The sequence below is a fragment of the Ursus americanus genome, chromosome 3 (assembly GCF_024610735.1).
Source record: "Ursus americanus isolate L20-20 chromosome 3, mUrsAme1.1.p, whole genome shotgun sequence".
Taxonomy (NCBI): Eukaryota; Metazoa; Chordata; class Mammalia; order Carnivora; family Ursidae; genus Ursus; species Ursus americanus.
In genome coordinates, this window is record NC_142129.1 from 1,370,637 (window position 1) to 1,390,615 (window position 19,979).

Consider the following 19,979-nt stretch of genomic DNA (forward strand, 5'->3'; position numbering starts at 1 on the left):
TCAGAAGTATTTTAAATATAATTTGTATACTGTTATTACAAATTATTGTTTTATTTTTAAAACGAAATTGGTTTAGATTTTCTGAAATCAAGCAGGTATCCCAGAAGTGTGTGTGGGGTTTTGTTGTGGTTTTTTTTTTTTTATCATTTTCTATCTAACCATATTATTTAAAATTCCTGAAATAGGTGTTGTTTTCCTTTATAATAATCATGTTTCCTGTGACAGTCTTTCTCTATTTTGTTTAAAAATACATTTCCTTTGGTAATTTAGTACATTGGAAATTTATCCTAATCACTTAAATATGTGATATATAATAGTTTGGTGTTTCCTAAATTGAAAATGAGATTCTTCCCACAGAACATTAGGTTTTACACATAGCAAACGTGAACTTCTCTTTTAAAGAAGTATTAGCAGGATCAACAAATCATTTCAAACTATTTATATTATTTAGATATTTTGTAGATCTTGGGGAATTTTACATATCCTATATTTTTTTATGCATCAGCCAAACAATCCTAACTTCTGTATGAATAATGTAGTCATTTATCACGTATAAATGACGGCCGTCAGCGTGCTCTCAAAAACATTTTGCATCATGTTTAAAAGTTTTCTCTGTAAATGTTACTGAAATTGAAAATTGAAATTTATTATTAAATGAGGTCTAAGCTCTCATGACGAAAAAAAAAACCCACCTAACATCATTCATTCTTCAAGATATTAGCTGACTCTAGTCTCACATTATTGAAAAGGCACTTTTCTAAAGTATTTTCAAGAATTAAAAGATACATTTTTCCTGTCCTAGAAATAAGAAAGGATTTTAAAGTAAAGGAAAATAGAATGAAAATCTGGTGGATTAATTTATCAGTTTCTGAAACAGTGGGATCGGCACCTAAAACACAAGTCCGTTCTTTTAATGAATTCCCTGGGCAATCCGTTTATCTTTAAGCTCGGAGCCGGCGGGTTAAACAGCCAGGCCTTGATGTCGGCAAAACCGTGGGGGGAGGGGAGGCAGAAGGGGGGAGGAAGGTGACCGACCCAAAAAGAATACGCTGTGTGTGAGCACCGAGGTGTGCGTGAGAAAGTACACTTCTCTACGCAGGAGTACCTGCGTTCGGAGTTCAAGGCCCATCTAACCGTTTACAAAGTGACCAAAAGGGCGGTTCAGTTGTACCACCTCCCCACGCATTCTGCCCGAAAGCTCTAGAGAGACAGGTGGGTCATTAAATTCAGATTAAATCAGGAATGTGGTGCTTTGATGTTGGAAGTGAAACCTTTGGGACAAGTGAAAAACTAGCTAAATAAAATAAATGTATTTGTGTACTTACTGATTTATTATGGCATGTCATGTTTGTAAGGAACAGTCTAAGAGGCTTTGAGCTGCACGCCCTGTCCCGGGCTCCAGCTTTCCCGGGTCGCCGACACTCTGGCCGCCCTAGGATCCCTGGACGCCGCGGCCAGGCACCTCCTCTCGCGGTGGTGGAGACGGGCGGCCGCGTGGGGTCCCAGCCACCTCGGTGAGTGAGGGGCTGGACGTTCCAGGATCCTCACACCTGGTTGCGGCTCCCCGGCCCTCGCGGGGAGCAAAGCCAGAGGGGCGTGCGCGCCCGGGACGGCCCGCGTGGAGGCTGGCCGCCGAGGCCGCGTCTTCGGGACCGGCCCGTCCTGTAGCGCGCGTGGCCCGGCCACTGGCGGCTCCCGGAGCCTCTCTGCGCGTCGCGGCGGGTTGGGAGCCGGCGTGGGTTCCCCTCCCGCCCCAGCGAGCCCGCCCGGGCGCTCCCCGAGCCTGCGCGCGGGTCCCCGCGGCTGCCCCGGCTCCAGCCGGCCTGGGATGGAGGCGCAGCCGCCGCGGCCGCCCGGCCCAAGTCCTCCCCGCCGCGCCTTGCTAGGCGCCGCGCGGAGTCTCAGGGAAGACGCGTCGTCAGCGCCACTGTGCCGAGGTCCCAGGGCCCTGAGACCTCAGCGGGCGGGACCCGGCCAGGCGACGAGGGCCGAGCTCCCTGTTGCCCCTAGGCCAAGCGCGGGGCCTGGGAGCGTTCCCCTCCACCCCGCGCCCCGCCCGGTACCCGGCGCGGCGTCCCCGGACCCCACGGCGTCCCCAGCACCTTGGAGGCCGGCCCTCCGCTCCTGGAGGGGCCGTCCCTGCCTTCCGCCCCCCTGTTCTGAGACCCCCACCCAGGACTGGGGAGGCGCAGGAACTCTCTGCACACGCGTGCGCGCGCGCGCGCGCACACACACACACACACACACACACACACACACACACTGCACACAGGCGCGCGCGCAGGCCGTTGCTATGGAGAAACCGGTTACCAACGAGGCTGAGGGCGACAGGTCCCCTCCTCCAGGCCTCCCTTCCCTGCCTGCGCCCCCTCCCTGCCGACCTCCCCCCTGGCCCCGCTGGAGCTTCCGGGGCCCCTCCCGCCTCCTCCGCGGCCCCCGCCTGCAACCCCTCCTCTCCTCTTTCCCCTCCCAGGGCCTGGCCAAGGGTCGCCCCAGAGGCTGGAGCAGTTCGCGAGGCCCGGGTCTCCCGGGTGTGCCCACCCCCACGAGGAGGGCAGCGAGGAGGGACAGGAACCACCACCACTCAGGTCTTTGCCCGAGGAGGACCCTCAGAGAGTGGCCCAAGGCGCGGCGCGGGGTGCAGGTCTCTGGGCCTGGACAACTGGGAGGCCCAGCGGCCGGCGGAGGGGAGGGCCCAGCGCGGAGCCCAGAGTGAGTCCTGCAGCCCCTGTGTCAGGACTGCAGGAGCCGGGGTAATTTACCACCTCCGGGCCTACTTGATGTATGAGGGGGTTGGGCGGGGGGCACCGCGGGTGGATAACCGGAGAGAAGCCCAAGTCTCCTCCTTTGGCGTCCACTGGACCTCGTTTTCCCTTTGCCTTCTCAAAGCCGGGACGCCCTGGCCAGCGCCAAGCTCGGACCACCAGGGCCTGAGGGAGCTGTTGATGGAGGCCCACCTCTTTGCCCTGGGGCTCTATGAAGCGCTGGGCTCCCCGCCACTGTAAATACCAAATCAAAGCTGAACTCAGTGTAGGCCTTGGGTCATTGGAAGCGAGTCCTTAGGACACTTTTAGATAGAGGCAAGCAGGCACTCGACTCACGTCTGTTGACGACCCCTTCTCCTGAGCCCTGGCCCAGGCGTTTCCCGGAGAGAAGAGTGATGTATGGGCAGGTCTTGGGGGCAGCGCCTGAGGGGAGGGGAGGAGACGGGACGCGGTGCAAGCTCCGCCTGGGCAGGCCGGCGGGGACTGGGGGTGGGGGGTGCAGTTTTCCCTGGAGGGGCGGGGTGGGGGGCCCCGGCTGTGGGGCGGGAGGGGCGTCGGGTTAGGAGGGGCCACGCTGCTCCGTGCCGCCGCCGTCTCCAGCTGTCCCGAGCGCAGGAACAATGGGGAGGCAGTGGGAGAGGGGGACTGGGAGGAGGGCGCCAGGGTTTCCAGAAAAGGAGAAACTAAAGAGCCCCGCACAGACTGTCATCTGCATGTGACAAGGTCTCTCCCGGCTCCTTTCTTTCTTCCTCTTGTTCCTGCAGCTGTGGGCCTCGAGAACGCATTGTACACACAGATGTTGGGTTTCAGCTCTCGGTTCTCTGCTGCTCGCCCCGGGCGTAGCGCACCGGGGTGCCCCAACCTGTAGCTGCGACTGGGAGTCCAGGGCTTGGAGAGAAAGAATGTGGGGGGGGGAGCGCAGTGGGGTGGCTGAGCGGCTGCGGGAAGCCAGTCACAGGGCCCAGCCGGCCTTGTACCCCCCCCCAGGCCTCCAGCCGGGTCAGGGAGCTTGGGGAGGAGCCAGCCACTGGGAGTGCAACCCTGGGACCCCCCTTCGCTCCATTTGCTTGCGAGCCATTGGTCCAGGCCTGGCCTTTGACCTGGAGAGGCAAGAAGGCAGATGGAATCCACTGTTTTCACTGCTGCCTCAGGCCAGCTTTGGGGGCTGGAGACCTGCAATGTGCCTGGACGAGAAGGTGGCAAAGTTCTCACTCCTTCCCGCGTCGGGCCAATGCGCTTTGTAGGAGAATTGGAGACCTAAACACTCGAGAGTAAAGGGGAGAGGGTCAGGAAGGGCATTTACTTGCTTGTTTTACCAGCTTAATTGGCCTGCTTCGATTTGGAAAGAAGGCAAAAGTGGAAAAAGTAACGCGAAAGAACAATTTGCCATAAATTTTCCTCTCGCACAGTTTCGACACCCCCACCCTTCCCATAGCAGAGGTCACAGTAAGGCCATACGGGCTGACGGTGCTGGCCGCGTCCCCTCTTCCCTGAGCGCTACCCTGAACTTGCCCGGTTTGAAGTGCACTCGAGCGGTGGAAGGGAGGACAACTGAAAAGAAAGAGCAGGCGAAGGCCCGGGCGTTGTGCGAATGACTGACAAAGCCGATGTCCATTCATAGTCTCGGGCGGGAGAGGGTGTTCGGAGAGCCGCGGCCCCTTAGCCAATTGCTGTCAGCAACATGTGGGGGGGGGGGAGAACATCGCTATAGCAACCGGTGGCTGGGCCGCGAGCCGCGCCGCCGCCGGCCGGGTGCGCGCCGGGCCGGATATAAGGCGGGGCGCGGCGGCCGCGCTGGATGGAGCTGCGCGCGCGGCCGGTGGCCCTGCGGGGACTGTCCCGCGTCGGCCCCGCTCCCGTCCTCGCCGCGCCCCGGCCCCGAGCGCCTCAGTCCGGGGCCGGGCCAGAGCGCCGCGCTCAGAGCCCGGAGGAGCGGCCACGCAGAGCTGCTGGCGCCCGCGGGCTCCGAGCCGGTGCCGCAGCCGCCGCTGGAGCCACAGCGCACGGCACCTTTGTCTCCACCGGCCTCCCGAGAAGTTTGTGGTCAGAAGCAGGATGGACCTGCTCGTCTGTGGCTCGGGCGCAGGGAAAGGGCCAGCCGTGGTGATGGCGCCGAGGCTGCCCGCGGCCGCCGCGCCCCGAGGCCGTTCGGCCCGGCGCACGCCCCCACCCCCTCCGGCTTGGGCGCCGGGCACCGGCCCCTCTGCAGGTAACCAGGAGCTCGGGGCCGGGGCGCGGGCACCGGTAGGGATTCAGGAGAAAGGAGAGAGGCTGGGGTGGAGGAGGGAGGAAGCAGGAGGGACCCACAGAGGGCACCGCCAGTCGGGTAGGTGGCAGGGCGCGAACCAGAGCTTGGGGAGGGTGGAGGGTGCACTTGGGGGCTTGGATGGGCAACCTGGACGTCGGAGAGCCCAGTGCAGGGGCTAACTCAGACTTGGAACAGGACACCTGTCAAAGGCTCTGGCTGGCGGGGGAGGTCTGAGGTCATCCCCCCAGTGGGTTTGGGTTGGACATCCCAGGGTGACTCGATTGGTGGTGCAGAGATTGAGAGGGGGTGGCAGCTGTCCCCCCCCCCAGGGGTCCCTCGGAGACTGGCCGGACTCGGCTGGGGCTCTTGCTCTTGGATTTCCCCCAGCCACCCCGGCAGTTCGGACCATCAAGAGAGAGGGGCGTGGGGGTGGGGGGGTGGAGCGCACGCTGATGGGCAGGGGTGTGGGAAAAGGAGAGGAAGCTGAGGAATGAGCAGCCAGGATGGAGGGGAGTCAACGCGGGGACATTTTCCTCCCAGCCCATTTTGGGGCGCTCTTCACTGTCCTCTCTCGGGTCCGGGAGCGCGCATGTGTGCCATCGGGGTGTTTCGGTTAGGGGGCACGGGATGGTTTCGCAGGGAGGAGCGATCGAGGGCCAGGTGGGGCCGTGGGTGAGATTGCAGGATCTTTTGGGCATTCCCCCCCTTCGCCGCGCGCGCGCGCGCCAGTTGGAGAAGCGCCTCGGAGTGGTCACCTCCCCTCCCCCACACGGACCTGCGCTTTCCTGCCCCCCCCCCCCAGGTGAGGTGGCCGCGTGCTCGCGGAGAGAAACTTCTGAAGGAGGGACTTCATTTCCTGCCTTCCGTAACTACCTGTGTGGTTCTGAACTGCAGCCTTCTTCGAGGTTCTAGGGAAGTACCACTCGAGGCAGTCAGGTGGACCCCAAAATTAGGGGTTGAAACCACAGCAGAATTGGCTTTCAGGGCCTGAAAGAGTCTCCCGCCCTTTTGTGTCACCAGTGCGATGACGGAGCTGCGCTCCACGCTGGACGGTTGGGGGGTGGGGGTCTCTGTTACAGTGGCCAGGGCCCCGAAACGCACGCCCCGAGGTCAGCGAGGACCCTTGGGCCCTCTCCACGCAGGTCCCGGCGGGGCTGGCCCTGCTGTTTCGGCCTTGCCGCCGGCCCCCAGCCCCGGCGCGCCCTCCGCTCTGGGTTCCAGTTCCCGAGCTAAGTCCGCAGACGTCGCTCCCTGTTCGGCACCTGGAGCCTCTGCGCTTGGGGTCCAGGGTGCAGCGTGTCCACGTGGTCTCCACCCAGCCAGCCTTTCCCGAATTTAGACGCGAGCGAAAGTGCGAGGGGGTGAAGGTTTGTGTGCAGGAGGGGGAGGGAAGCTCGTTTCTTTTTATCAACCCAAGAGGAAACGCCCCCCACCCTACCAAGCACAGCCACTTGGCTCCCGAGAAGGGGGTGGCCCTGGGGGGGGAGCGCCGCAGAGACGTGCGCGGTGAGCCTCTGCGGCTCCGGGTGGATGGATGCGGGCGTCGTTGGGGACCTCAACCGGTGCCCTGCAGCCTGCGCGCTTGGTGGCGGGGAGGCTGGGCCACGGCATTGTCCCCTTGGGGAAGGGGGCCGGGGACTTCTTGGAAACCCCTCAGTGCTGTGAGTACTTGCGGCCCCCAGGAGCCCTCGCCCCGGGCGCTGCGGCCTGATCTTTCAGACGTCTGTGGGCTCCTGTACATAAGTGAGCGAGAGGGACCCGGTAGGGGAGGTGAGAAAGCCTGCAGTCCGTCCAGCCGTGCAGGGGCCCCGAAATAAACCTGCGCTCCAAGTAGCGCCGCGGCGGGGGCCTGATCCGTGACGCCGGGCGAGTCTAGGATGGAGCTTCTTAGCCTCGGAGGAGGAGGATGGGCAAAAACTCCAGTCCTGAAGAGGGTTTGGTTCTTGCGGGGAAAACTCCTTCTTCGAGACCACAGCGTCTGAGAAAACACCTGACCCAGGAGGCGCGCGAGTGCGCGTGTCAGAGCAGGCCTCGGGGACAGATTTGCACGCCGAAAACGCGGTCGGGAGCGGGCGCATCAAGTGTATTGGCCGAGTGTGAGTCTGTTTGTAGTAAGAACACCAGCGGAGAATCTGAAGGATGGCTCGGGGCAGGATTTCTCTTGGGGGGCCGATCCTTCCCGGTCTGTTCTCGGCTGGTCGCTCTCTTCTCCCGGAGACAATTTGCTGGGTATCAAGTTCTACTAAAAATCTGTTCACACGACGGTAGTTTTCCCCCCTTTAAACATAAATACCATAAATCTTCCCTGTTGTCTTAAAACAGAGTAGTTCCCCAAAACCGATGTTCTAGGAGCGCTTAAAGCTGGTAATTAGACAATTTATTATCTCTTGCATATTTATTTTTGTGTCTGTGCCTGAAAAAATAAACAAATGGCTTATTTTAAAACAGGGTATCCCCACTTATTTTCATTTAAGAACAATTAATTCTTGGACATTCTTTTTTCTTGCCTATATAGGCTTTTTTCTTTCTTTCTTTCTTTCTTTATTTCTTTTTTTTTTTTTTTTTTTTTTTTTTGGCTACTTGAATGGCAGATTTGCAAGTACAATTTCATCTGCGCTAGGAACAATGGCTTTCACTTGTACAAAGGATTTCTCCCACCCTGGATTCAGACCGAAATGCCTCTTGCTCTGATAATAGCTTCTGAAAAGATTTTGTAATGCAGAGAATTAATACATGATTATTTCCGCCTGACTTCTCTCATTTATGAGAATTCTGTGGCAAATTCCAAATTAAAAATAGTTCAGTTAACAGCTTTAAAAAATACTTTTAAAATATTTTAAGGCACTCCCCTCCCCCCATATTTTTAAGTTCGGTCATTCCCACGGCCTGAAAACTATTACGATTTTGGATGAGCTTTAGAGTCATAGCTACTACATTCTAGTAGGTACATTTTAGCAAACCTAGCATGAAATTTCCAAATAATTCTAAAATTTTGCATCTGGGAAAGCAAAGACAGATTTGTTATACCAGCTCATTAGTAGTCTTTAAAATCAAATTCTAAATTTTACAGGCAAAGGGATCCTTGCAATCAGTCAGGTCAAGGTGCAGGGGAGCAGGGGATGAGGCTGGGTTTGCAAAACCAAGTCCTTAGGAACGATGCAATTGAAAACGTGCATGATTAGAAGTTTCATGGTAATGAAATTAAATGCCTGTGCCCATGAGTTTTGGGTACAAGTGGATTTTAAAATTGAAGTCAGCGGCATAGGCACGGGGGCTGCTATTGTTAACTGTTCACATGCTTGGGAAAATGCTCACTGTTGCTACTGGTCCACAAATATTTTGTTACCACGAAGGTTTATGTTTGTGTGGCTGCCTTAGTTCCCACAACCAAGTCTGGGCATAAAATGTTCTCTTTTTTTCTCTTTTCTTTTAAGCTTACCACATGGACAGCTAAAGAAAAAAAAGTTTTGAAGATATTTTGCCATAAATGGCTCAGAAGACAATGTAAAGGAAGCCCCATGCGTCTTCACGTACAAGCAGAGATCAGAATAGTTTAAATAGGTCAGGACAACGTCTGTAGATTCTAATTCCTAAGAGCAATTCCACGAACTGTCTCTGTGGTCACATTTATCTTAAATTACAGCTTCTGCAATATTTTACATCCTAAATTCAAGGAGTTGCAGGTGGGGATGGTTGAGTGGAGGAAATATGCAATATTATCCTGCAGTTTACTGTCAAGATACATCTAACCTGTCTAAAGTTGACTTAATTATTCCTGATTATTTCTGAAAACCATCCTTTTCCTGCATCTGGAACTTAGCATGAAGTGCTTGTGTGTGTGTCTCCTATATCCTGGGGTGCACAGCGACCCGCGCTCCCGTGTGACCTCTCTGCCGCTGTACAGTTCCGCTTTTAAAAGATGCCCGACTGTAAATGTCAAAGTCATAAATATTTCAGCATTATTTTCTTTCAGTTCCGAGTCAAGCCCGACAGGATGCCTCTAATTAGTGGAGGGCTCTCTGCAGGGCCCAGCCCCAGGACAAAATTTGGGGAAAGCACGTGTAGTTCACGTTGCTCAGCCTAGGGGAGCAGGAACCCAGGAGGGGAGGGGTCTCAGGCCCACCCCACCCAGGTCACAGCTGGAGCAAGACCTCCCTCTCCAGCCATAGCGGGCTCATTCTTTTCTCTTAAAGCTGGTGCTTAGCAGGGCTTAGAAGTTTTGTTTGTTTTCTTAATTCCACAAAAAGAAAGGAAAGAAAATAATCATAAAGTGATTTTAACTCAATCACTATGCCAAAGAGGGGAGTTCACTTTTTTTTTTTTAATTTCTATAAATTTTCGTTTCTTCCGGGATTCTTAAGACCTGACTAGCAGCCAGCAACAGTTTTCCTCCCGCTGGACCCCTCCTCTCAGCGCTCGGTAGGTCTGAACCACTGGGGGGGGGGGGCGGCAAGGAAGAGTGACTTTTCCGGTTCCAGCTGAGCAGCCCCTGGGCTGGCTGGAGGGAGTGGTCCGAGCACGGCCCGGGATCCTGCGACCTCGTCATCACAAGCCGGGCAGTCCGTCTGCCCTACCACCACCTTCCCCCTCTGGCTCAGACCCCCGATTCCCCGCCCCAGCGCGGTGCCCCCCCCCACCCCCATCCAACCCCGCGCCCACGCTTCTGTCACCTACCGCCCCTGCTGTCCCGGGGCCCGCCGTCCACCGCCGTCCACAGCCACCGACCCCTCCCCTGGCTGCAGGAAGGGCCTCCTTGTTGATGGGCTGCGGGAGGTAAGCCTGGACGCCTCCCTCTGGGCCTGGGACCACTGTTGCCCTTCTCTTCGGGACAGCTCTGGCCCACGCAGCTTGTAACTAGAGGAGACCATAGAAAATGGATCTCACTGGGCACGGGGTCTCTGTCCTTTTCCCTCCCCTCCTTCCCTTCACCTCCAGCAGCACCTGGGACCCGGGGGAGGAGGGGGGTGGTGCTGGGCAGCTGGGAGTAGGGACAGCTGGATCTGGAGAGGAGGGACCCTAGCTCTGGGGGCAGTCACTCTCCTTGACATTTTTCTTTGACCCTTGAGTTAGTTCCACGCGCGCCGCGAAAGGGGCAGCGGTCAGGCCATCTTTCTCTACCCGAGTTTGCCGAGTGCATCGTGGATCACGGTGACCGTCGATGTCCCCGCCGGCCGCGAAGGCGGCGTTTGGGCCACCGTGGGAAGAGCTTCGGTGTGGTGTCCCAGCTGGGTGTCCAGCCTGGGATCTCTCCTTCGCCCCAGACCTGGGCCAGGTTGATGTGTGGGCACTGCCACCTGCCTCCGTGGCCTCCCACCTGGAATCGCGTAACAACCGGGCCGCGTCTGTGCCCCTTACACGGTGAGCCAGCGGGCACTCTGCGCAGCGGGACCCCGCGTCTCTGACCGCGCGGCACCCACAGCCCCGGGTTTGGTCCCTGGCGTGCTTGCGACCGTCTGTCGGGTGCACACTGCGCGTCCTCTCGGAGCCAGGCTGGCCACCACACGCGTGTGCGCCTCACGTCGCCAGGCAGGAAGGCTCGGGAAATCCCTGTTCCCGAGCGCCGTCAACCACGTGGGCGCAAGGGGTCCTCCCGACGCTTGGGCGGGATCCCCGGCGCTGGCGCTTGGCCTAAGATGGGACGCGGGTACCTCCAGTGGCCTGCACTGGGGCGGGGTTGGGGGACGCGTAGTGACGGCCAGGCGGACCCGGCCCGGGCGGGGGGACAGCGGACGCCCCTCCCTCGGCCGCGCCGCTTCCTTTGTTGTCCCTGCTCCGTCTGCCGAGGCGAGGCTGTTCCGCGGGGGGCGCGGGGAGAGCGAACCGTCCTCCTGGAAACGCCCCCCACGGAGGTGTCGATTCCACCTCTTTCGGGGAGCGGAGGGGCGGCCTCCCGGGCGGCAGAACGCAGACGCCGGCCGGCGGCGGAGACCCGGGCCCGCAGCCTCGCCGGAGGGGCTCGAAGCAGCGCGTTGCGCGGGGCCGGGGAGCTGGGCGGGGGAGCCGGGCCGTGGCGGTCGCGCTCCCTCCCGCCCTGCTGGGCCTCGCTGCCCGGGTGGGGTCCCTGCCGTTTATTTACAGGGCTCTGACTCTCACCCCGCGCGGGGCGGGGACAGGGGCGCGGAGGGAACGCGGGCGACCGGGAGGGGTGGTCCGCGGCTCCCGGAGCGTTAACCTTCCGGAGGCGGCCGTGCCGGCGCGGAGGGAGGGGCGAGCGGGAGGCGGGAGGGGAGGGGTCCACGCCGGGGGCGACTGCGGAACCGGCCACACAGGCCTCGGGCAGCCCTGAGCGCCCCTCCCGCGCCCCCGCCCCTCCGTGTCCCCCACCCCCACGCCGGGGTCCTCCCTCTCCGTCCCTTCCCCCTCCCTCCCCCCGTCGTCCCACCCCCTCCATCCCTCCCCCCTCCCCAGCCCCTTCCTCTCCCTCCCCGCCCTCCGTGAGCCTCCTGCAGTTTGCCAGCCTCGCCGTCCTCTTCGGAGCCACGCATCCAGGCAAGAAAATCCAGCGTCTTTTCTCATTTAACCCGCGTTTCCATTAACTCAGTCCCGGCACCAGCTAATCCGCGGCACCGAAGGCAAAAGGGGGCTAATTAATGACCAGCTTTTCCAGTCAAGACCGGCGATAATTGCTTTGGTGGCCTTTATGATTACAAGATAAAAATGGCCCGGCCTGACATAAGAGGCCCTGTGTACACTCGGAGACAGGAGGGAATGAGGAGGTGGGAGGCTGGATACGGAGCAGAAAATTACTAATAGAAGAGACATAATGAATAGGCCGGCCAGGCATTCATGGGGAAAAAATCCATTTTGTTACCACGCGAAATTAGGTGGTGGAAAGGAGTTTGCTAATTGTTCTCATCTTGTAGCAACCGGGACCGAGGCGGGGGCGTGCGTCTCCATTCATTTACGGGGTAATGGTGGAGGGCGTGCTGGCCGGAGCGCGCGCCCGCGTCCTCTCTGTCTTCCCCGGGCGTTTTTAATTGTGGCTAGTACACCTGCGAACGAAGCTAACGGGAGAGCACCGTGCACCTTTTGCACGTGGAGCCTGGTGAAATGCACCCAAAGGATCCCCCCCCGCCCCAAAACAGTGAGAATCTGACGGTTTGTCTCCCATACTCTCCACACCGCGCGGAGAAGTGAACTCGTGGACAGTCCCGTTCCAAATGCCCTGAAGCTCCTTTCAAGGAAAAGCGCTGCGGTGCGCGGCGGTGGGGTGTGTGTCCCGCGGGCGCGCGCAGAGGGGCGCAGGTCGGTGGGGATACCGAGGGAAGGTTCTACGGAGGCGGCCCTCCTGCAACGTCTCCAAGAATGTGGATGTGAAACTTAAGAACCTGCCCCGGCTGTGCTGTGTGCCGTGGAGTTGTCTGACTTCTCTGCGCCGTGGGCCCCCGCCCCCCAAACCATGTGTGGTGCTGGGGATAGACTGCTGTGTTTTCCTCACACCTGTTTAGAGAGAATGTGGCTTTTCCTTAAAGCAGCAAATCAGCCGCCCAAGACTCGCCGTCGTTATGGTTAGAAAAAACGGTGGCCTTAAGGAAAACCAGTAATGCCTCTAAGTTCCCTTTTGGAAAACGTTGCAATCTGTGTGTGCTAGTGAGAAATAACTTCCCTCCTTACTTGAGGGGTGCTGTTCTGGATGGCCCTCCCGTGGCTGCTTCAAAGTCAACACAGCTCTGTGCCACGTTTGCCCTACGTGGGAGAAGGGTGGTTTCTAGGGGGTCAGGAGGTCATAATTGGTTAGGTGCTAACGTGCTGCTTCTCTCCTGTTCTGTAGAAAAGCAAACTCAAGCTCCTGCCACACGGAGCAGAGCAAGAGGACTCAACCCCGTTCATCGTGCTGACCCTGGTCTCTGTCATGGCCATGGTCGGGGTCCTCCTGGCCTCCGGTGTCATCTACTGTCTGCGCCACACCTCCGCCTCCAGGCTGCAGGATAAGCTCTCCAGCCTGGGGGACCACCCCGGCCCAGATGCCACTGCCGCCTACCAGGTAGGGTTCTGATGGGTTCTGTTCCCCGGTGCACTGTCCGTGGCCCCTCCCGGTCCCCAGCGCTTCATGTAGTCGTAGTTGGGGTTTGAAAGTGCTCATCAGCATTCACGTAAATACCTCGGAATCACAGTTTTACTGCTCTGTGTTAATCCTACTCTGTTCTCCGTGGGTCTCACTTAGCTGTGAGACTGTGAAAGCAGGTTGCTCATTAGAAATGTGGAAAAAGTACAAAACATGAATTATGTATTATCTGTTATCTTTCTTAGTTTGGCCACTATTAATGAAAAATGCCAAAGTTGCAAGATAAATTGGTTGTGTAGACGTTTGAAGATGTCTCTTAAATCATCGACTTCCTCCGGGTCTTCTATGAAAAGGTCCTTTGACCTGATCCATCGCCACCCCCTGCTAGCATTTGGATGAAGAGAAATCTAATGCTGATAGGTGGGAAGTAAGCCGAGGGCGTCTCCATGGGAGCGATGGTGGCGGCCGGGCGCTACAAGGCACAGCCATTCCAGACACACCTGGAGACAAGTCAGAAGCCAATGAGAATGTGAGGCAGGCAGATGCAGACCGAACAGGACAGTAAGAGATGCACAGGGTTTCTGGACACTGTAGCACGCACTTTATACTTCATGACGTCCTGCAGTGAGAATGAGCCTTCAGGTCCAACAGCAGGGCCAGCCCATAGCAGAGACAATTCAGGGCACAGCCCTCAGTGTCATTCCCATTTGGGAAGGTGAAATACTTAATCATCTTTTAGAAATTCAATCAATATATATTTGTGAAATATTTTCTCCCATTAGACTGGATTCTTTGTTTTCTCTACTCACGTGGTTATGATGTGTCATAGGTCTGTCTTGTAAATAATGCATCATATTTTACAATAATATACAAGTTGAATATTCAGTCATCACCATGTATGGGGGGGGTTCTCAAGCTCTTTCTAGAACCACCCTCCCTCCAAACTGTCCTGCGAGCTGCTCTCCTGGAGCTTGTCTGAGCTAGCTGCTTCTGCTCTAAGGGCCACCCTGACACTGGCCCACAGAAGGAGCTGGGATGAATTTAGAAAATCACTACGCTTAAAAGAGACCAAGAGATAGCTCCCCCCCCCCATTCGAAAATTCTTGGTATTGTCACTGAAGAGAGAAAAGCTCTGGCTTTCTGGAGGAGGTCACGAGGCTGGTCAGTATGATCTTCTCTTATAAAGAAATGGCACCTTCAAATGTGTGGGACGTGGCATTTCAGCCCCAGTGCACGGCTCTGCTTCAAAGCAAAAGAAAAATCACGTTTGAAGAAGCAGCCCAGAAAAAAAATGTCACATAAACCAGTAAGAATTTATCCAGAAATTCTATTGAGCAAGACCATCGGTGTAGGATGCTGGGGCTTCTGGGCCATGTGTGTGCCGGGACATAAATAAATTATCACACCGGTTCTGCTCTGCGTGCAGGAGATGGGGGTCACACGGGGGTGGATTTTTAGAAAGCATCACACCCTTTGATACACTTTGAAATTCAAATATAAAATATTGATAGAATGGAAAGGTTGGGCTTGCATGCAGAAATGACTCAGTTTGGCAAAAATGCAGGTTGAAATCGCACACTTAGAACAGAGTTTGTGATAATTAACAGAAAAAAATCTTCCCAGTGACAGCTCTAATTAATAGTATCTGTAATTAAAATCATGCCCTTCCAGCAGGAAAATTGTTTGAATTTCTTGGAGTGACCTTTCTGCTGTTCCTCCTGGGGGCATGGTGGTTAAGTTGATATTGATTTTATAATGAGCTCTGGTTTGTTTAATAAGAATCTGTAATCCAGACAATAAATGAAATGTGTGCTTTCCTTCAATCCAGATTAATAAAAGGGGAGGAAGCACAGAAAAAAACTTTTCCTTTAAAAATATGATCTAGGAAAATTTGGAGATGAAATTATTATAAAGGTTTTCTGATGGGCTTAGTTTTGAGATCACTGTGAGACACCTTTCGGGAACTACTCTGATTAAATGCAGACGTTTGACCCCAAGTGGACGGTCCACTGGGGAGAAGCTGCTGGTACTTGAGCCGGTCGTCGCGGTTTGTGGCTCGCAGAGCGGGGCTCAGCCACCGGCGATGGGATTTCAGGACCGTTACCACCAGATTTCGCTGAGTCACGTATGAAGGGCTGTTAGAAGTGTGGCTACAAAGAGAGGATGTTTCCATTGGTAAGTGAGGCAGGTGTTAACTCAGGAGCGGGCACGGTAGACGTGGCTTTTCCAGCGCTGCCACTGAGACCCCCTTCAAGCCGCAAGTCTGTCTGAGACGCTGTTCAAAGTATTGCAAACATAGAAACAGTGTCAGAAACTGGTGCCTTGATGCCGTATTTATTTTCAAACCTTTGAACTTCTGCCCTCGGCTAATCCCATAATACACGTGGAGCTCGGATAAGCCTCGTCCCGATTCCCAACTCTGGGTGACGAGGAAAATGGAGCGATTTAATATCACACCTTATTTCATACTCTGATTGAGTATGTTCATAAACTTTCCGAAAGAGACAAAGGTTATTGTGTGTGGAGGTTACAAGTAGCTGCCCGGGAATGAGGAGCGGTCGGCAGCGGGGGAGTAAGTTTTACTCCCATCAGAACGTGAACTTACCCTTTAAATGGAGGAACTGAGTGTTCTTAGCAGAACACGAGGACCCTTCGGGTCAGCCGCGAAGCCGGCCTCTTCCCCGAGAGCCACAAAGGAGGACCGTCTGTGCCCAGGTGAACAGCAGGGCCGCGGCCTGATTGCAGGGGAGCTCGGGCGCAGACGCCCCAGACCGCCAGCCCTTTGTAAAGCCCTGGCCCACGTCCGCCCCACAACGCACACCTTCTAGGGTTTGCCCTCCCAGGCCGCTGGCGGCTGGTGCAGAGTCCCGTGAGCTCATATTCATGGTCTGCGGCTTTGGGTCAGTTACAGTGCACTCTGGAGTGTCCCAGAATAATCAGTGGGCTTGTCTTAAAATTGTTTCAAATAGTGCGTAGTTTGGGTTATTAGGTCCCAATGCAAACGTGTTTAAACCTTTTTTCTCTTCTTCCTTGGAATAGAACTATCTCATAGAGTCAGCATCTTGAAGCTGAGTTCACATGTGTGTGTGTGTGTGAGTGTGTGTGTGTGTGTGTGTGTGATATTTTTGTTGGCTTTACCTATTGGAAAATCAAATATTTCTTGGTAGACTCTTACACATTAGCACTTACCTAGAGATCAGTCTTACCAGATAATCTATCAAAGTTTAATTTCCTCAAACTTGAAAGAACTGGGTGTATTAACTTTCGAATAACTGAAATCCATTTTGAAGGGCCAGGTTTTTTAATGGCCACCAAACGTTTCCCCAGTGCTTTACTAAACGTTATTTTTTTCTTCTAAATCTATAAAACATAACGTATTTGGATTAAATCTGTACTTAATTATCTAAAAACATAATTTCTTTACTTTTATTCTTTTTTCTCCCCCAAATTGGCATGTCAGTACCTAATGTGATGTCATGTGTGCGCGTGTGCCCACGTCTGCCTGCTTGCCGCTGTGGGTGTGGGTGAGTGTGCAAGGAGGTGTGATGCTCGTGCCCAGTCCAGGACGGGCATCTCCTCGCACGGGAGTCCTCTTTCTTCGGAAGGCCATTGGGTGAAACTGCAGGAGGAAGTGATTAGATGATTAGGACACATCCCCTCCTCTCTCTCCCTGAGTCTCTTTGAATGTTGCGTCCCTTTCCCTGAGGCTTTGATCACCTTGGAGCAGGAGTTCAGCGCTCGGCCGGCCCACGCCGCCGTCCCCACACGAGGGCACAGATTGCTGCGGAATTTCCAGCAAGCCTCTTTTGAAGGTTTATTTCACGATACCCAGCACACTTCCTTATCGCTGGGAGGCCTTTGCAACCAGACCCAGAAGAGAGCACGCATCTGGGTGCGGTGGACATCCCACTGGCGGGCGATGATGAGCGCGCGACCACACGCGAGGTGCATGGTGGCCGCTGCGTGGGGTGCTCCCTTCAGTCCGGCTGAGGGGCCGTGGCCCGAAGGAAGCCCAACTCCTCCCCCCGGGAAAAGGGAGAGCCAGCCCCTCACTGAGGAGGGTGCATGTCCCAAGCTGGCTTCCTCTCCTGGGCCTTGAATTAAGGGACAATTCTTTTTCTAAGGCGGTTTAATCTTTTGTAATTGGTACCATCACTAGTTAGAGAAGGGTTTGCCAATTTAGGTAAAAACAGGGAGTCTCCTGTGGTTTGCCTGACCCCACCACAAACTCCTAAAATAGCCCATTTCTGACAGCGATGTACCCATAAGTCAGAAAGAATGGCCTTTCTTTGCTTTACGTTTAAATGTTCAGGTCAAAATAACTTTTTTGCAACTTCCCAAGGAGCAAAATCTATCCCGCCTCAAAAGCGTAAGAGTGCCCTCAAATATTATTTAAGAACTTACGTTTTTATCCTAACCCAGTGAAACCTGAGAATGGGGATTTTGCTAATTTTACCTTTGCAAGAAGTCGCGGTTAGCACCTCTGTCTGTAGGGAGAATTCTGGACACTGAGCTGATATTTCATCTGGTCAAGGGGAAGCCAGGCCCCTGATGGTGAGGCCTGGTCCTGGGGCCCCCACGCCGATCCCAGGAAGAGGCCCGGCTTCACTGTAAACTGAGTAATTGCTCTGCTGTTGGTGGAAGGTGCCAGGCGTCCTGCTTCTCCCCACAGTCGTGTGATAACCAAACGAAAACGTGCAGACTTTCCCCTTGCATTTCGAGAACGTGTGTGTTTGCGTGTGCGTTCATTTCAAGTGATCAATATTAGGGCCAATGAGCTCCATTGAATCTTCTGGTTTCCTTCCCACCCTGGGTCTGAATGTTGCTCTGTAAGGCGTGAATTTGTAGTGCATTTTTCTCATAAATCTTAAATTTTCAAGTCGCAGTTTCCAAAAGCCGCGGCTGCGTGCCCATTCTCCAGTTTCTGTGCAACGCGTCTCCTCCAAAATAGCTCCTGAGATTTGGAAATAAGTCTAGAGGAGGCGGAAGGCTGGAAAGATTGCCAAAAACATATCCAAACACAAAACTGAGACATGTCGCTGTCCTAATATAGCAAGCCATCTCCCTTGATCAAACGATAATAATTAGATCAGACTTAATTGAAAATAACAGACCGCTCAGTGAGCTATCTGGAAGACAAAGGCTCGGGACGGCTGGTGCGAGGAGTCCGGGCCTGGATGCTGTGTCTTCTCTCCGTGACTGTGTGGCTGGGCTCTGTTGTATGTTTGTGGCCTGTGAGCGGATCTGGGTTTTACTGGAATAACTGTGTCCTAAGGAGAGACGGGCGAGGCAAGCAGAGGGAGCACCAGTGTCACCTCTGCCGTGTCAGGTGACTTACCCCTGCGTGGGTCGCAGTGTCTGTCTGTCTGTCCCTCAGGGCCAGTGCAGGAGAATGCACCTCGGAGGCTTTGAGGGGAGAGCTCCCGTCCTCAAGGGGCTGCAGAGGGAGGGCCCGGCTGGGGAGGGGGCTGACGAATCTGCTTTATCGCAGTTTCTGTCGCAGTCAGAGTGTGCTTCTGTATCGTGGAGGCTGGGGAGCTCCTCCGAGGGCACCCTGAGCACTCAGGAGGCTCCCCGAGGCCTGTCCTGCAGCTCCCAGCCGTCCCCCCTCAGTCACCCGCCAGCGCCCAGGGAGGGGTTCCGCAAGCCTCAGCGGACCCCCAGCTCACCCTGTGGGGCCACGTGGGGACAGTAAGCATCAGAGCAGCTGTGACTTGTCCCGGGTCCCGCTGGGGGCAGGGGGCAGGGCGGAATTAGGGCGATTTACAGCGTTTAGGCCCCAGGAGAGTGTTCTTCCCTCTCGGCGGGCTAAGTCAGCGGGCCAGGGAGCCCTCGCCCGTGGGACGGGGCAGAACTTCTTGGAGCCCCGGACCCGATGGTGCCCTCTGCCTTTCTCTTCGTGGTTCGAGGCACCGCGCGGCCGTCAGGAACGGTCGAATTCCCTTCTCTGCTCAGCGTCTGACTTCTTACAGTCAAGGAGTTTGCCGTAAAACCAGGAAGCGTTAGTAAGCACCACGAGACCACAAGGGATGACACCAGGGGAGAATGCCACGGCGGGCTCACGGCGGACGGGCCGGGGTCCCCTTGCTGGGGCGCGCAGCTCGGCAAGGTCTGGCCTGGAGAGCAGGAGAGGACAGGAGAGGACTTCCTTCGTGTGCATGGTGGAGGCAGGGACGGTGCGGAAGGGGCTGATGCCGGCCCCAGGCAGGGCCCTGGACCAAGAGCTCCAGCTGGGCACCGGGTCTGTGCTCCCCAGGCAGCTCCCCTGTGCTGAGGGCAGCCCCGTGCGGGAGCCACGGGCCCACCTGTCCTCCAGCTCCTTTCGCTCGTGGTCCACTTCCCAGTTGAAACGTTTCTTTCCCAATATTTACACTCACGGGAAAAAGGGACCCTGATAACCTCCATTCCTTCTGGGCCTCGTGCCTCTCTGCGCCCCACCCGCAAAATGGGATGGAAGGAGCTGTATGCTCTTCACTGGGCCGCTGAAGGTCAGAGAAGGTCATGGAAGTGTGACTGCGTCTGAGTTCTAAGTTCTGCGTGAGGACAGTCATCTGTGGGGACGGTGGGTCCTGGTGGGGAGGGAATCGTCGCCTCGCCTGGTTCCGATGCCGCCCTCCCGTTCCCTGTGTAGCTAGTACGTGCTCTCGTTCGTGCGGCCGCCCCCTCTCCTCCAGGCCCCGATTCAGAGAGGTGGCACACCTTCTGCAGGAAAACCGAGGACAGACCTGTAAGGAAAGCGTGTGCGTCCGGGGAAATCCAGACTTGTGTAAAGTTCAGCACGTGCTGAGGAGGGCGGTTAGTGGGGGTGCAGGTGCGAAGAGAAAGTCCTGCCGGCTTCTGTGAGGTGCTGCTTCCTCCCGCATCTTTCCAGGGCCGGCGAGCAGCTAAGCCACCCCCACAGACGAGTGAGGCGGACGCGGGTGCGAACCGGGGCCCACCTCGCGCCCCACGCGCCAGCCCG

The 19,979-nt window shown here is 55.9% G+C and overlaps 1 protein-coding gene across 1 annotated transcript in view; it reads left to right on the forward strand.

Annotated features, from left to right (window-relative positions):
* PTPRN2 (protein tyrosine phosphatase receptor type N2) overlaps window positions 1-19,979 on the forward strand; it is an 842,052-nt gene that overhangs the window by 719,550 nt on the left and 102,523 nt on the right. The window contains exon 14 of the mRNA XM_087860611.1: window positions 12,785-12,997. Within this exon, the coding sequence (XP_087716737.1) occupies window positions 12,785-12,997 (213 nt within the window). The remainder of the gene's footprint in view (window positions 1-12,784; window positions 12,998-19,979) is intronic.